This window comes from Siniperca chuatsi, linkage group LG14 (genome assembly GCF_020085105.1).
Source record: "Siniperca chuatsi isolate FFG_IHB_CAS linkage group LG14, ASM2008510v1, whole genome shotgun sequence".
NCBI lineage: Eukaryota > Metazoa > Chordata > Actinopteri > Centrarchiformes > Sinipercidae > Siniperca > Siniperca chuatsi.
The window spans coordinates 29,499,505-29,518,225 of record NC_058055.1 but is presented as its reverse complement, the minus strand read 5'-3'; the positions used below and the strand labels follow the sequence as shown (position 1 = coordinate 29,518,225).

The 18,721-nt window shown below is 51.2% G+C and overlaps 1 protein-coding gene across 1 annotated transcript; it reads right to left on the bottom strand.

The window, feature by feature from the left end:
- Positions 1–1,747: 1,747 nt before the first annotated feature.
- pwwp2a (PWWP domain containing 2A) lies at positions 1,748–14,314 on the bottom strand. Its single transcript, XM_044221480.1, is given in 3 exon segments — positions 1,748–3,840; positions 3,843–5,440; positions 12,816–14,314. Coding segments are annotated over 3 exon segments (2,877 nt in total). The 5' UTR covers positions 13,787–14,314; the 3' UTR covers positions 1,748–3,532.
- Positions 14,315–18,721: the final 4,407 nt, after the last annotated feature.

The following is an 18,721-nucleotide window of genomic DNA, read 5'->3' as shown; positions in this document are numbered from 1 at the left end:
TGTGGTCGAGTTGTGGCTTTTTGTGAGAGATGGTGCGTTCAGGTGCAGCTGTAAATCTCTGTGCTGCCTCCTGCAGGGCAGCAGGTGAGGGACATCACTGCGCACATATTTCCATGGAGACCAGAGATCACCTGCAGGTTCATGTGTGTATCGGCTCAGTACGAAATCAGAACTAAAACGTTAATCTGTGAACTGATTAATTAGTGATTGATTGATTAATGATCTGATTGCTGATTGGAGGACGCAAAATGAAACGTGTGATGTTATTAATCTGAACCTGGTATCCATGGAAACGCTCAGTGATCAGATCAAACTGATCAACACATATTCTTCTCTTTATAAATATAAACTCTTCACTTAAAATTAAATTAAATATTGATTATTTGTCCATGTGATTGATCATCAGTCGCTCTGACTCCACCCACAGCCTCTCAGCAAATCACAGCGCAGGATTCTCAGCGTCAGCAGCTCTTCAGAGTTGTGCTGCAGAGAGAGAGAGACAGGTGTCACTGATGAGGTCATCAGAGAGACAGGTATCACTGATGAGGTCATCAGAGAGAGGATTGCTGTGACTGACATCACTTCCTGTTTACTGTTTGTCCATTATTTCGTAATCTTGAGTGTAAATTTATTTTTGTTTCCCTCAAATATTTCACAATGGAAGGAAAGTTTCTGTTCACAATCCCACAATGCACTGCTTTGCGTGTTATAATGTGTGACTACAGCGGTCAGTGATGTCACAACACGATTAATAAGCGACTGAAATCTGAATTTACTGTAAACTACTGAATGTTTGTTATATAGACAGGTGTCACTGATGATGTCATCAGCAGGTTGTCACATGGTCGACAGACCTGCTGTGAAAAGGATCAATAATCATCGGTTTGAACTGTAAACTGGTCCCAGACCAGTATTGATCCACCGCCGCGGAGCAGATGGTTTGATCAGCTGTGTTCATCTCACAGGTATTTATAATATTTATTAGTTTTGATGTCAGGATTCACTTCACTGACGACAAAGATCATTAAAGGTTTTGAGACTGATTTTATGTGATGAACACGTTTCTGTAATAAATCAAAATTCACTGAGTGTCTGTAAAGACGCTAAACTTTAAACAGTTTAAATATTTTCTGGATGTGACCCGATCTAATCTAATATTCTGTTTATTTTATTTCAGATTACTTATGTGGAACTTCAATATTTGATCAATATTTCGTCACGTTATATTTCAGTCACATCACAGAAATAAACATGTCAATTAAAGTAACTAACGAGCAGCGAACGCAACGTGAACACATGATCACCAGAGTCGTGTTGAACTTGGTGGCAAACAGTTGCTTATTTTAGCTGCAGATAGCGAACAGTGCCTGCTGGTATTTTCCCACTCTGGTTATCAGAGATGTTTTTACCTAAAGTCAGCAACACGTTGTGTAAATGTTGTCAGGTTAATCTCATTTAGTTTTTATTATTTGTAGGTTTCAGTATCATCAAATCCACTACTTTGTATCTGAAATTGTTAAAAATCTCAGTGGAGTTCTGAACAGGTCTGAAGATAGAAATATCCATTATTTTATTGCTGCTGATATTTTTGGTAAAAACAGCTCTGGAGACCCGTTTACCAAACATCTGTTTGCAGGTGAGAAAATCTGACTGAGGTCTGCGGCCAGCCTGCCGCTGAGCTGAGCGACTCCTACAGTAAAATCACCACAGAAGAAGAACCAAAGTTTAAATGACGACGATTCAAAGAGAAGTTTGACAGTTTTTTAATAGATCAAAAACATCAGAAAAAAAGAACATGTACACAGGTCGACTCTCAGACGGATTCTGTTATTTTTTATTTTTGTCCGTGTTTCCGTTATTTTGTCCCAACAGTTTTTAGTTCAGGATCTCTGATCTGCAAACAGACGGTAAAAAGAGTCTGACAGCTGAAATCATAAACAGCAGAGAGGGAAAATCCACCTTCATCATCGTCGTGAGAGCAGAGCAGCCGTCCTGTCTAACAGTCAGTGTGTCCTACCTGTCCTACCTGTCCGTCTGTCAGTCTGGTGTTGAGAAAATGAGGCTCGAGGGTCAGCAGCAGAATTTTCTCTAATCAATGACACGCTGATAAACTGTGACGATCAATAAGTTTGATTACTGATCACGTAGTCTGACTGATCAAACATCAACAGCTCTGTAACAGACCGATGAACCCAGAAATGTTGTTCAGTATTTGACCCAGCTGACTTTATGAACCAATCAGAGAAGACTTCTTGTCATGTCTGCATCAATCAGAACAAACAGACGTGATCACATGATAAAACTAAAACCTCAGACGGTCTGGACCGCTGTGACTCAGCACTAGACCCTGTTTGGGACCCTCGGCCTCAGTTTGAACAACACCGTGTTTCACAGTTTTAATATTTTTGTCTTTGTGAACGGAAACAAAGCTTCTGTGAAAATAAAATAAATGTTTTCAGTCTGTGGGCGTTCCTCAGCAGAACCCAGAGGAACCAGGAGAACCAACACAACAGGAAGTGACACGTCAGCGTGTCACAGCGTTTCACACCGCCGCCACCGCCGGACCAACGAGGGAAAAACATGTCGGGACTGAAGCGCATGACAGCGTCAAATCCGAACTTACACGACGATTAAAATCTGTGATTCGGGAGCGAGAAAATATTAGAAAAACAAAGTGTTGGACATTTTGATCAATCGATCTTTATAATCAATCGAACATCAAAGATAAACTCTGTGTCCAGTACAGTTGAGCCCAGCTTAGCTGGCAGGTTAGCTCTACTGTTTGGATGTAATTTAGTGTTTATTTTTACATTACTGATTCTTATTTGTTGATTCATTATTACTGAAGTAAATGTGTGACATCGTGATGTAACGCAGCTCTGTCAGCCAATCACCAGGCTGAATTTTCAGGGCAGCACTCCAGTGATTTAGTTTTTTTGTGAGCGAGACAGATTAAAAACAGAACGGTCAAAGATATCCGGAGTTTTAGTCCAGAAACACTGGATCCTACATTCCCCATAATGCACCTCCACACCTCCAGTTTGTTACACAGACTGTATGTTAGACATCTGCAGTCTGATTACATCACTGTGACATCATCAGGGTTATTCTCTAACCACGTCAGTAAACTGACGATGTGTAAACTTAGCAAGTGACCCTTTAACAGACTGAGCAAAGACGTCGCTGTGACGGTGAGGCGAGTGGAAACGCTGTCACTGACTGACACCTGCTTGAAACTGAGGACTTTTGTGAAGACAGGGCGAGGTTTCCGCAGAGATATACGCCCCACCCACTGCTCCCCTGAACACTGACAGGTAACTCTGAAGCTCCGCCCCCTCCTCCAAACAGGAACAACAGAACAGGAAACAGAAACATGAACATTGTCCATCTGTCTGCATCAGTCTCTGACAGACAGACAAGTATCAGTTTGGGGAGGGGGAGGGACAAGCTCCTCCTACTTCATGTTGTGGGGGGGGCAGAGTTGGAAGGGGCGTGGCATATGGGGAGGGGGCAGGGCAGCTTTTGGTTGCTGCTACGTCTCGAACTGCGTGAGCAGCGCCCGGACTTCAGGCGTCAGCTGTTTGGCAGCACTGGCGGCTTCAGCGATGGCGCGGCGGTACGGCCCCTTCCTTTTCCTGTCGAAGCGGGACTGGAAGCTCTCCAGGAAGGGCGACAGCTGGGTGAGCGGCAGGAAGGAGGTGGTGGGGGAGCCAAACCAGGACACGCGAGCCTCCTGCCGCACCGCCAGCCCCGTGTCGCCGCGCCGCGCCACCGTGATGCCGAGCACACGCGCCGGCCACCAGGGGAAGCCGTAGATCTTCGCCCAGACGATGTCGCCGCGCACACCGTCCGACCGTCGGGGAGCGAACACTTGGACACCAACTTGGAGAAGACAGAGGAGGACGACGAAGACGAGGAGGAGGAGGAGGATGTGGAAGACTTACGACGCCTCTTCAATTCACCGCCCTCCTCCTCCTCCTGCTGCTCGCCACCGGCCTGTGTCTCCTCGCCATCGGCTCTGGGGGGTGGAGTAACTGGGGAGGAAGAGGAGGGACACCGAGGCCCTAAAAAGGAGGAGGAGGGAGGGGGAGCAGGAGCAAGAGCAGAGGAGGAGGGCGGGTCTCCAGGAGGGGGAAGGTCAAAGGTCTCTGTGGAGCTGCACTCTGAGTGGGAAGAGTCCAAGGAGGAGGAGGAGGAGGAAGAGGAGGGGGGGGGGAGAGGCTCCACTATCTGCCTATCATCTCCTCCCTCTCCCTGCTCCGCCCCCTCCTCCTCAGGGGGGCGAACCTCCTGCGTCTCCACGGCAACACTGGCTGCACAGGAGGGGGGCAATGGAGGAGGAGCTGTTGATGAGGGAGAGGGCGGGGCTGGGCTTGATGTGGGTGTCGGGGCAGGGCTTAAAGCAGGTTTAGGAGGTGACGAGCGTGCGCTCTGTTTTGGCGGGGAGGAGGACGAGGAAGAGGAAGAGCAGGGCGCCTGGCTGTCGTCGGTACGATACCTTTGAGGTTTGAGGCGCATTCTCGGTGGAAGCGATGTGTGGGAGCTCGAGCTGACAGCAGCGCCACTGAGGTGCTGCAGGCGGCGAGTGAAGTGGACCTTCTGGTTGTGGTTCTGCAGGGCGGCGGCTCGGGTCACAGCCTTGGTGCGGTCCTGGTCCTGGGTCTGATCCTGGATCTGATTCTGGTCTTTGGGCCGGCGATGCGGCGGTGGCTGAGAACTCCTCACTAGCTTCTTCAGAACCTGCCGCGCTTTGGAGCGATCGACAGCAGAACCTTTGGCCAGAACCTTTTTAGAGTTCAGCTTCAGACACATGCGGCTGGACGAGGACGGCGATGAGGATGAAGCCACGCCCCTCAGGACACGACGAGAGGCAGATGATGATGAAGATGACACACGTATCCCTGATGATGAGCGTCTCTCGGCTGCAGTACGTGCTCCTTTGTCATCGCTCCTCAGCCGTTTGACCTCAGAGGAGATTGGTCCCTCAGCTGGTCGCCGCCGCCGGGACGCCTCCTCACCTCTCAGATCCACCGGGCCCCGCCGTGCCTCCCTTTGCCCGCCTGACGCCACCACACCTTTGCACTTGTCACAGAGGACCTGGCGGGGGCGGAGTTTGATGGCATTCATGATGGAGGTCGGCTCCTCACAGCGATAGCGCCGCTTTGGCCGTTTGATCTTGCGTGGCAGCGGCTGAGGTAAGGCCTGGTTGTAGGTGTCCCTGATGAACAGAGGAGGAGGGTATGGCGCCCCCTCCTGGAACAGCGGTGGTGGTTTGGAGGTCCAGGGGTGAGGCGGGTGCGGGGACGAAGAGCTGCCAATGACCTCTTCCTGTTTGGTGGCTGGGTCATCATTGGCCAGCTGCGACTGCACAGACATCTGAGGTCGACTCCGGTCGTCCCGTCTGGGAAACATCGTGATGGGAATACCGTATGGTCCGAACCTACACACACAACACAAACAGGATGAGAACCTTACAGACTAACATACATTGGCTGATTTGGCATCTTAAAACTAAAACTCTTTATAATCTATAACTAACTTTATCTTATTAGATAAAACAGATGTTGACAAAGTTTTACTTGGTGACATAATTTGGTAGGTAAAACATCGCAATACTCAGCATTTCGCAAAATGTTTACAATCGCAGTAATATTGTACCGTGACTTAAGTACCGTGATGACATCGTATCGTGGGGCCTCTGGTGATTCCCAGGGCAGTCACTCCACAGCAGTTTCTGCAGCGGGGAACGCAACAGTGCCGACCCCTTCTGGCCACTAGCTAACAAATACTAATACTAAATCAAACAACTATCTAAAAACACACAAAGTTGAACTACGAGCTAAGCTAAACATTACCTACTGAAATTGGAACAACTGTCTAAAATCACTAACTAACCTACTAAATCCTATAAACACACAACTATAAAATTTACACTAAAATAATCTATGCTAACAGAACAATCTCCTCAATCCACTCTTCACTAGTATTACTCTCCAGAGTCTGCAGTCGGGAGACGCTTTATAGGAGGGGGGTTACCCTGTTTTTCTTTTGTGCTTTTTTCTTTGCTGTGTTTATTCTGATAAACTCTCAAATGAAAACAAGCGCATGTAAAAAACACAAAATACAATCAAGGCCTTTCTGTGTTACTGAACACTGAATCTGGAACAGGCCCAGCGGTCCAAGAGCTCCAGACTTTGCTTTAAGTGACTGTTATTAACTTCGCTTGCATGAAAAAGTCCTGATGACGTTTTATTGCTGCTGATACTTTAATATTAGGGAGACCCGATATATATCGATGGGAAATTTATATTATTATGAATTATTCCGATAATGAAACTATAGCCGATAAATAGAGCTGAAAGTACAAAGCCAACATTGAATTGACAAGCGCAGCAGCTGTCGTGCTCATGACGTCAAACTGCTGCACCTGGGTGGAGCCGCACAGGGCGGACTACAGAGGGGCGGACTACAGAGAGGTGGAGCGGCGCAGGGCGGACTACAGAGAGGGGTGGAGCAGAGCAGGGCGGAGCGCAGAGAGGCGGACTACAGAGGGTGGAGAGGCGCAGGGCGGACTACAGAGGCGGACTACAGAGAGGTGGGCGGGCAGGGCGGACTACAGAGGGGCGGACTACAGAGGTGGGGCGGACTACAGAGAGGTGGAGGCGCACAGGGGCGGACTACAGAGGGGTGGACTACAGAGGGGTGGAACGGCGCAGGGCGGACTACAGAGGGGTGGAGCAGCGCAGAGGCGGACTACAGAGAGGCGGACTACAGAGGTGGAGGAGGCACAGGGCGCAGAGGCGGACTACAGAGGGTGGAGCTACAGAGGGGGAGAGGCAGAGAGGTGGAGCAGAGGGCGGACTACAGAGGCGGACTAAAGAGAGGTGGAGGTGGAGGCCGCACAGGGCGGACTACAGAGGGGTGGACTACAGAGGGTGGGGCAGGCGCAGGGGCGGACTACAGAGGGGGGCGGAGTGGCACAGGGCGGACTACAGAGGGTGGACTACAGAGGGGTGGAACGGCGCAGGGCGGACTACAGAGGGGTGGAGCAGCGCAGGGCGGACTACAGAGAGGCGGACTACAGAGAGGTGGAGCGGCACAGGGCGGACTACAGAGGGGCGGACTACAGAGAGGTGGAGTGGCGCAGGGCGGACTACAGAGGGGCAGACCACAGAGAGGTGGAGCGGCGCAGGGCGGACTACAGAGAGGTGGAGTGGCGCAGGGCGGACTACAGAGGGGATGGACTACAGAGGGGTGGGAGTAAGCGCAGGGGCGGACTACAGAGAGGTGGAGTGGCGCAGGGGCGGACTACAGAGGGGCGGACTACAGAGAGGTGGAGGCGGCGCAGGGGCGGACTACAGAGAGGCGGACTACAGAGAGGTGGAGGCGGCGCAGAGGCGGACTACAGAGAGGTGGAGTGGCGCAGGGCGGACTACAGGGGATGGACTACAGAGGGGTGGAGTAGCGCAGGGCGGACTACAGAGAGGTGGAGTGGCGCAGGGCGGACTACAGAGGGGCCATACTACAGAGAGGTGGAGCGGTGCAGGGCGGACTACAGAGAGGTGGAGTGGCGCAGGGCGGACTACAAAGGGGCGGACTACAGAGAGGTGGAGCGGCGCAGGGCGGACTACAGAGAGGTGGAGTGGCGCAGGGCGGACTACAGAGGGGTGGAGCAGCGCAGGGCGGACTACAGAGAGGTGGAGTGGCGCAGGGCGGACTACAGAGGGTGGAGCAGCGCAGGACGGACTACAGAGAGGTGGAGCGGCGCAGGGCGGACTACAGAGGGGCGGACTACAGAGAGATGGAGGCGGGCGCAGGGCGGACTACAGAGAGGTGGAGTGGCGCAGGGTGGACTACAGAGGGGCGGACTACAGAGGGGTGGACTACAGAAGGGTGGAGCAGCGCAGGGCGGACTACAGAGAGGTAGAGTGGCGCAGGGCGGACTACAGAGGGGTGGACTACAGAGGGGTGGAGCAGCGCAGAGGCGGACTACAGAGAGGTAGAGGGGCAGGGCGGACTACAGAGAGGTGGAGTGGCGCAGGGCGGACTACAGAGGGGTGGACTACAGAAGGGTGGAGCAGCGCAGGGCGGACTACAGAGAGGTAGAGTGGCGCAGGGCGGACTACAGAGAGGCGGACCACAGAGGGGTGGAGCGGTGCAGGGCGGACTACAGAGGGGTGGACTACAGAGGGGTGGAGCGGCACAGGGCAGACTACAGAGGGGCGGACCACAGAGGGGTGGAGCGGCACAGGGCAGACTACAGAGGGGCGGACCACAGAGGGGTGGAGCGGCACAGGGCAGACTACAGAGGGGCGGACCACAGAGGGGTGGAGAGGCACAGGGCAGACTACAGAGGGGCGGACCACAGAGGGGTGGACCGGCGCAGGGCGGACTACAGAGGGGCGGACCACAGAGGAGTCGACCGGCGCAGGACGGACTACAGAGGGGCGGACTACAGAGAGGTGGAGTGGCGCAGGGCGGACTACAGAGAGGTGGAGCGGCACAGGGCGGACTACAGAGGGGCGGACTACAGAGAGGTGGAGCAGCGCAGGGCGGACTACAGAGAGGTGGAGCGGCGCAGGGCGGACTACAGAGACGTGGGTGGCGCAGAGAGGCGGACTACAGAGAGGCGGACTACAGAGGGGGGTGGACTACAGAGAGGTGGGGGCGCAGGGCGGACTACAGAGAGGTGGAGTGGCGCAGGGGGCGGACTACAGAGGGGCGGACTACAGAGAGGTGGAGCGGCGCAGGCGGACTACAGAGAGGTGGAGTGGCGCAGGGCGGACTACAGAGGGGCGGACTACAGAGGGGGTGGACTACAGAGGGGTGGAGCAGCGCAGGGCGGACTACAGAGAGGTGGAGCGGCGCAGGGCGGACTACAGAGGGGCGGACTACAGAGAGGTGGAGCGGCGCAGGGCGGACTACAGAGGGGTGGAGCCGCGCAGGGCGGACTACAGAGGGGCGGACTACAGAGAGGTGGAGCGGCGCAGGGCGGACTACAGAGGGGTGGAGCCGCGCAGGGCGGACTACAGAGGGGTGGAGCCACGCAGGGCAGACTACAGAGAGGCGGACTACAGAGAGGTGGAGCGGCACTGGGCGGACTACAGAGGGGCGGACTACAGAGAGGTGGAGTGGCGCAGGGCGGACTACAGAGGGGTGGAGTGGCACAGGGCGGACTACAGAGGGGTGGAGCGGCACAGGGCGGACTACAGAGGGGCGGACTACAGAGGGGTGGAGCGGCGCAGGGCAGACTACAGAGGGGCGGACCACAGAGGGGTGGAGCGGCGCAGGGCGGACTACAGAGAGGTGGAGTGGCGCAGGGCGGACTACAGAGGGGCGGACTACAGAGAGGTGGAGCGGCGCAGGGCGGACTACAGAGAGGTGGAGTGGCGCAGGGCGGACTACAGAGGGGCGGAATACAGAGAGGTGGAGCGGCGCAGAGGCGGACTACAGAGAGGTGGAGTGGCGCGCAGGGCGGACTACAGAGGGGCGGACTACAGAGGGGGTGGACTACAGAGGGGTGGAGCAGCGCAGGGCGGACTACAGAGAGGTGGAGAGGTGGAGTGGCGCAGGGCGGACTACAGAGGGGCGGACCACAGAGGGGTGGAGCGGCGCAGGGCAGACTACAGAGGGGCGGACCACAGAGGGGTGGAGCGGCGCAGGGCGGACTACAGAGGGGTGGAGCGGCGCAGGGCGGACTACAGAGAGGTGGAGTGGCGCAGGGCGGACTACAGAGGGGCGGACTACAGAGAGGTGGAGCAGCGCAGAGGGCGGACTACAGAGAGGTGGAGCGGGCGCAGGGCGGACTACAGAGGCGTGGAGTGGCGCAGGCGGACTACAGAGGGGCGGACTACAGAGGGGTGGACTACAGAGGGGTGGAGCAGCGCAGGGGCGGACTACAGAGAGGTGGAGGCGCAGGGCGGACTACAGAGAGGTGGAGTGGCGCAGGGGCGGACTACAGAGGGGCGGACTACAGAGAGGTGGAGCGGCCCGGGGCGGACTACAGAGAGGTGGAGTGGCGCAGGGCGGACTACAGAGGGGCGGACTACAGAGGGGTGGACTACAGAGGGGTGGAGCAGCGCAGGGCGGACTACACAGAGGTGGAGCGGCGCAGGGCGGACTACAGAGGGGCGGACTACAGAGAGGTGGGCGGGCGCAGGGCGGACTACAGGGGTGGAGCCGCGCAGGGCGGACTACAGAGGCGGACTACAGAGAGGTGGAGCGGCGCAGGGCGGACTACAGAGGGTGGGCAGCGCGAGGGCGGACTACAGAGGGGTGGAGCCACGCAGGGCGGACTACAGAGAGGCGGACTACAGAGAGGTGGAGCGGCACTGGGCGGACTACAGAGGGGCGGACTACAGAGAGGTGGAGTGGCGCAGGGCGGACTACAGAGGGGTGGAGTGGCACACAGGCGGACTACAGAGGGGTGGAGCGGCACAGGGGCGGACTACAGAGGGGCGGACTACAGAGGGGCGGACCACAGAGGGGTGGAGCGGCGCAGGGCAGACTACAGAGGGGCGGACCACAGAGGGGTGGAGCGGGCGCAGGGCGGACTACAGAGGGGGTGGAGTGGCGAGGCGGACTACAGAGGGGCGGACTACAGAGAGGTGGAGCGGCGCAGGGCGGACTACAGAGAGGTGGAGTGGCGCGAGGGCGGACTACAGAGGGGCGGACCACAGAGGTGGTGGAGCGGCGCAGGGCAGACTACAGAGGGGCGGACCACAGAGGGGTGGAGCGGCGCAGGGCGGACTACAGAGGGGTGGAGCGGCGCAGGGCGGACTACAGAGAGGTGGAGTGGCGCAGGGCGGACTACAGAGGGGCGGACTAGCGCAGGGCGGACTACAGAGAGGTGGAGTGGCGCAGGGCGGACTACAGAGAGGCGGACCACAGAGGGGTGGAGCGGTGCAGGGCAAGCTACAGAGGGGTGGACTACAGAGAGGTGGAGCGGCACAGGGCAGACTACAGAGGGGCGGACCACAGAGGGGTGGAGCGGCACAGGGCAGACTACAGAGGGGCGGACCACAGAGGGGTGGAGCGGCGCAGGGCAGACTACAGAGGGGCGGACCACAGAGGGGTGGAGCGGCGCAGGGCGGACTACAGAGGGGCGGACTACAGAGGTGGAGCGGCGCAGGGCGGACTACAGAGGGGCGGACTACAGAGAGGTGGAGCGGCGCAGGGCGGACTACAGAGGGGCGGACTACAGAGAGGTGGAGCGGCGCAGGGCGGACTACAGAGAGGTGGAGTGGCGCAGGGCGGACTACAGAGGGGCGGACTACAGAGGGGGTGGACTACAGAGGGGTGGAGCGGCGCAGGGCGGACTACAGAGAGGTGGAGTGGCGCAGGGCAGACTACAGAGAGGTGGAGTGGCGCAGGGCGGACTACAGAGGGGCAGACTACAGAGAGGTAGAACGGCGCAGGGCGGACTACAGAGGGGTGGAGCGGCGCAGTGCGGACCACAGAGGGGTGGAGCGGCGCAGGGCGGACCACAGAGGGGTGGAGCGGCGCAGGGCGGACTACAGAGAGGCGGACTACAGAGGGGTGGAGCGGCGCAGGGCGGACTATAGAGTGAACAGCAGTGATGGCAGATTTAGGTCGGTACTACTTCTTACCCTCAGGTGTGCTTAAACTACAGGTCGTGAACTTCTGTTTCAAATCCAGAAATTTGAAATGATCAGTTATCACTATCGGCCACGAGACGCAGGTAATTATCGGTTATCGGTGTCGGCTAAAAAAAGTCCATTTCATGCATCCGTATTTAATACTGAGTATATTTACTTTGTATTATACTTCACAGTTCACTGTAAATCAGTCTGACAGCAGAAAATCGCTCATCTCAGGTTTCCTTTGACAGTTTCCTAAAATATTTAGTATTATGTAGAGCTGTGTCATGTGATCGAGTGAAAGAAAATTAATCGGCAACTGTTTGGGAATCAATTAATCATTTGTCATTTTTCAAGCAAAAACACCAAAAATCTGCTGGTTCCATTTTTAAAAATGTGAAGATTGGCTGCTTGTTTTTTATCAGATATGATGATAAAAAAGACATTTCAGGACACTTTATAGACAAACGGATTAATGACATAAAAATAAGCATTAATGGCAGCTGCAGCATAGTGTGTAGTACTAGTTTAACATGCAGAGGAGTGTGGAGCTGATGTGTCATTATTATATTATGATCTATTAAATTATTATATTATCATTATTATATTATAATCTATTAAAGAAATCTAAATTATTTCAGAACTGGGAGAGTTCAGGTTTCTCTGCTACTGAAATGTTCTGCACATCACCTGAGTCCACTAGGCTGATTGTAAACTTCGTATTTTTGGGTTTTGGATTGCTGGTTGAACAAAAACATTTTACAGATTTAACGATTATTAGAGAAAATAATCTGCAGATTAAAAGATGATGAAAATGATTAACTGCAGCCTTTAATACTGCAAAAATCATAAAAACAACACATTCTGTGTATGAGAGACAGTGACAATGAAAGATTGTTTTAATTGGGCTACAAATAAATATTTTCTTTATAGATTATCAATTTTCTCCACTGATCAATCAATCTATCATTTTTAAATAATGTCAGAAAAGAGTCCATCGCAGTGACGATGGAAGATATTCAGTTAAATGAAAACAGAGAAAAACACTAAATATTCAGTTCTTGTATTAAAAATGAATTAAACAATTAATCGTTTATTAAAATAACTGAAATTTCTGCCGATCGACTAACGTTAATTGATTAAACTTTATTAAATGAGATTATTGTTACAAGGATCATGTTTATGTTTTAACACCTTATTTCAATAAAGTTTTACCTTTTGGAAACATCCATCAGCACCCCGGAGAACACCTTCTCTCCCAGCCTGAAGGACACCACCAGCGCGTCATCGATGACGTGGTCCAGGGAGACCCGGACATCGGACCCGGGACTCAGATCCTGCACGGAGGCGAGCGGTGGAGCACCGAGACCGGCTTCAGGTCCGGGTTCCGACCGGGAGGACTCTTCACCGGTGGGTTTTTCCTGCTTCACGATGTCCGTCATCAGCCGCCTCTTAGGGGACCAGCAGGGCGGGGAGGAGTCCTGCAGGCCGCGGCCCGACAGCTCCTCGGTTCCCGCTGAGTTTTTACCGTACCTCGTCTCCGGGTCCAGGCTGTCCGGCACCGACAGTCTGTCCGCGGTACCGTCCAACATGGCGTCATCCGCGGGGCCGGGCCTGAGCTCCGGTTGGACCAGAGCCGTGTAGCCTCTGTCTCGGCCCGCGTTCTCGGCCCGATCCGTCGTCACGTTGGTGGTCGGTTCCGCCGGTTCGGCCAGAGACAGCCCGGCCTCGGTGACGGGCGGGGGAGCCGGGAAGGAGTGCAGGAAGACGGCGGAGGGCTGCGGGTCCGCCAGGATGCTGTGGTACACCGCCTGCACCGACACGTTCCCGCCGCCCTCTGAATCCCCCGGTACTCCGGGAGAAAACCGGTCCATGCTGATCCGGTCCACCGGGAAGTTATTGATCAGTTCATCGTTTACGGCGTTATCAGAGAGTGCTTTTCCCGCCGCGGGCTCCAGCTCCGGCCTGACATGGCGGCGCTCCTCCCCGTCCCCACCATCCTCCACCCGGGGGACGACTAGCTCCACAGCCGGACCGTACTCCCGCGGCCCGTCGGTCTCCAGCGGGGCTCCTGGGAGTCCCGGGCCGGCCGGGCCCGGTTCTGGCGGGCCCTCGTCGTCTGTCGCCGCGGTAATTGTTGTTGTCGGAACCGCCGCAGCTCCTGGCTCTGCAGCCACGGCCGCCATTTTCTTCCGCTGTACTGCCGAGCGGCGCCTCGCCCCGCCCTCCTACAACACTGCCAGCTGCGCAGGCGCACTGCCATTGGCTGGAGTTCCTGTCAGTCAAATTAAACGAGGCAGAGCGTCATCTCTGATTGGGTGATTCTGTCAGAGTCTGTGAGGCGTGAGGCCGTCGCCAAAGGTCGTTTAACTTTACTAGAAACAAAAACATCAGGAGCAAAAGATCAATCAGCAGCTGACTGATCAATATCTGATAAATCAGGAGCTGATCAATAAAAATGTTTCTAGCTTCACAGCAGCTTAAGTGCAATAGGATTAAACGAACAGATCTTCATCAATTATATGGAATTAATACGTAATTCTGGTGATATTGTGTATCTTTTTATGTGCAGATCCAAAACAACAATTAATTATTTTACTAACAAATATTGAGAATAAAAAACCTGATTTATAATAATCAATATATGTTATCTAATCAGACAGAAATCACTAAACTAATCAGATGAAGAGAGACGAATAAAGTGTGAGCTGAACGATCAGTAGAGTTGTGTTTATGGATCAATAAGTTAATCATTAGTTTATTATAACCACCACAAACACAGGTCAGTAATCACAACAGAGTGGCCATCAACCAATCAGAGCAGAGTATCAATCAGACGCTGATTGATTACCAATGTTTCATTTTTAGGTGAAGAGGATGTTTATTATTCTCAGATAAAACTTTATTAATCAACATTTTATTATGAACAATAACTAACAGCAGCTATGACTTTACAATTACACACTGAACTACACACTGAGTTACACACTGAACTACACACTGAGTTACACACTGAGTTACACACTGAACTACACACTGAGTTACACACTGAACTACACACTGAGTTACACACTGAACTACACACTGAACTACACACTGAACTACACACTGAGTTACACACTGAACTGCACACTGAACTACACACTGAGTTACACACTGAACTACACACTGAACTACACACTGAGTTACACACTGAACTACACACTGAGTTACACACTGAACTGCACACTGAACTACACACTGAGTTACACACTGAACTACACACTGAACTACACACTGAGTTACACACTGAACTACAGAATGAACTACACACTGAGTTACACACTGAACTACACACTGAGTTGCACACTGAACTACACACTGAGTTACACACTGAGTTACACACTGAACTACACACTGAGTTACACACTGAACTACACACTGAGTTACACACTGAACTACACACTGAGTTACACACTGAACTACACACTGATCTACACACTGAGTTACACACTGAACTACACACTGAACTACACACTGAGTTACACACTGAACTACACACTGAGTTACACACTGAACTGCACACTGAACTACACACTGAGTTACACACTGAACTACACACTGAACTACACACTGAGTTACACACTGAACTACACACTGAGTTACACACTGAACTACAGAATGAACTACACACTGAGTTACACACTGAACTACACACTGAACTACACACTGAACTACACACTGAGTTACACACTGAACTACACACTGAGTTACACACTGAACTACAGAATGAACTACACACTGAGTTACACACTGAACTGCACACTGAACTACACACTGAACTACACACTGAGTTACACACTGAACTACACACTGAAATACACTGAACTACACACTGAACTACACACTGAGTTACACACTGAACTACACACTGAGTTACACACTGAACTACACACTGAGTTACACACTGAACTGCACACTGAACTACACACTGAGTTACACACTGAGTTACACACTGAACTACACAATGAACTACACACTGAACTACACAATGAGTTACACACTGAACTACACACTGAACTACACAATGAACTACACACTGAGTTACACACTGAACTACACACTGAACTACACAATGAACTACACACTGAGTTACACACTGAACTACACACTGAACTACACACTGAGTTACACACTGAACTACACACTGAACTACACACAGAGTTACACACTGAACTACACACTGAACTACACACTGAACTACACACTGAACACACTGAACTACACACTGAGTTGAGTTACACTGAACTACACACTGAGTTACACACTGAACTACACACTGAACTACACACTGAATTACACACTGAACTACACACTGAACTACACACTGAACTAAACCCTGAGTTACACACTGAACTACACACTGAACTACACAGTGAGTTACACACTGAACTACACACTGAGTTACACACTGAACTACACACTGAGTTACACACTGAACTACACACTGAACTACACACTGAGTTACACACTGAACTACACACTGAACTACACACTGAGTTACACACTGAGTTACACACTGAACTACACACTCAACTACACACTCAACTATACACTGAACTACACACTGAGTTACACACTGAACTACACACTGAACTACACACTGAGTTACACACTGAACTACAGAATGAACTACACACTGAGTTACACACTGAACTACACACTGAGTTACACACTGAGTTACACACTGAACTACACACTGAACTACACACACTAACACTACACACTGAGTTACACACTGAGTTACACACTGAACTACACACTGAGTTACACACTGAACTACAGAATGAACTACACACTGAGTTACACACTGAACTACACACTGAGTTACACACTGAACTACAGAATGAACTACACACTGAGTTACACACTGAACTACACACTGAGTTACACACTGAACCACACACTGAACCACACACTGAACTACACACTAAACTACACACTGAGTTACACACTGAACTACACACTGAACTACACACTGAGTTACACACTGAACTACAGAATGAACTACACACTGAGATACACACTGAACTACACACTGAGTTACACACTGAACTACACACTGAGTTACACACTGAGTTACACACTGAACCACACACTGAACTACACACTAAACTACACACTGAGTTACACACTGAACTACACACTGAAATACACACTGAGTTGCACACTGAACTACAGAATGAACTACACACTGAGTTACACACTGAACTACACACTAAACTACACATTGAGTTACACACTGAGTTACACACTGAACCACACACTGAACTACACACTAAACTACACACTGAGTTACACACTGAGTTACACACTGAACTACACACTGAGTTACACACTGAACTACACACTGAGTTACACACTGAGTTACACACTGAACTACACACTGAGTTACACACTGAACTAAACACTGAGTTACACACTGAACTACACACTGAGTTACACACTGAACTACACACTGAACTACACACTGAGTTACACACTGAACTACACACTGAACTACACACTGAGTTACACACTGAACTACACACTGAGTTACACACTGAACTAAACACTGAGTTACACACTGAACTACACACTGAACTACACACTGAGTTACACACTGAACTACAGAATGAACTACACACTGAACTACACACTGAGTTACACACTGAACTACACACTGAGTTACACACTGAACCACACACTGAACTACACACTAAACTACACACTGACCTATACACTGATCTAAACTACACAGTGAACTACACACTGTGATACAAACTGAACTAAAATACACACTGAACTACACACTGAGTTACACAGTGAGTTACACACTGAACTACACAATGAACTACACACTGAGTTACACACTGAACTACACAGTGAGTTACACACTGAACTACACACTGAGTTACACACTGAACTACACACTGAACTACACACTGAACTACACACTGAACTACACACTGAACTACACAGTGAACTATACATTTAATTACACAGTGAGTTACACACTGAACTACACACTGAACTACACACTCAACTACACACTGAACTACACACTGAACAACACACTGAACTACACACTGAGTTACACACTGAACTACACAGTGAGTTACACACTGAACTACACACTGAGTTACACACTGAACTACACACTGAACTACACACTGAACTACACACTGAACTACACACTGAACTACACACTGAGTTACACACTGAACTACACACTGAACTACACACTGAGTTACACACTGAACTACACACTGAACTACACACTGAACTACACACTGAGTTACACACTGAACTACACACTGAAATACACACTGAACTACACACTGAACAACACACTGAACTACACACTGAGTTACACACTGAGTTACACACTGAACTACACACTGAACTACACACTGAGTTACACACTGAACTACACACTGAAATACACACTGAACTACAGAATGAACTACACACTGAGTTACACACTGAACTACAGAATGAACTACACACTGAGTTACACACTGAACTACACACTGAGTTACACACTGAACTACACACTGAGTTACACACTGAACTACACACTGAACCACACACTGAACTACACACTAAACTACACACTGAGTTACACACTGAACTACACACTGAAATACACACTGAGTTGCACACTGAACTACAGAATGAACTACACACACTACACACTGAACTACACACTGAACTACACACTAAACTACACATTGAGTTACACACTGAGTTACACACTGAACCACACACTGAACTACACACTAAACTACACACTGAGTTACACACTGAGTTACACACTGAACTACACACTGAGTTACACACTGAGTTACACACTGAACTACACACTGAGTTACACACTGAACTACACACTGAGTTACACACTGAACTACACACTGAACTACACACTGAGTTACACACTGAACTACACACTGAGTTACACACTGAGTTACACACTGAACTACACACTGAGTTACACACTGAACTAAACACTGAGTTACACACTGAACTACACACTGAACTACACACTGAGTTACACACTGAACTACACACTGAGTTACACACTGAACTACACACTGAACTAC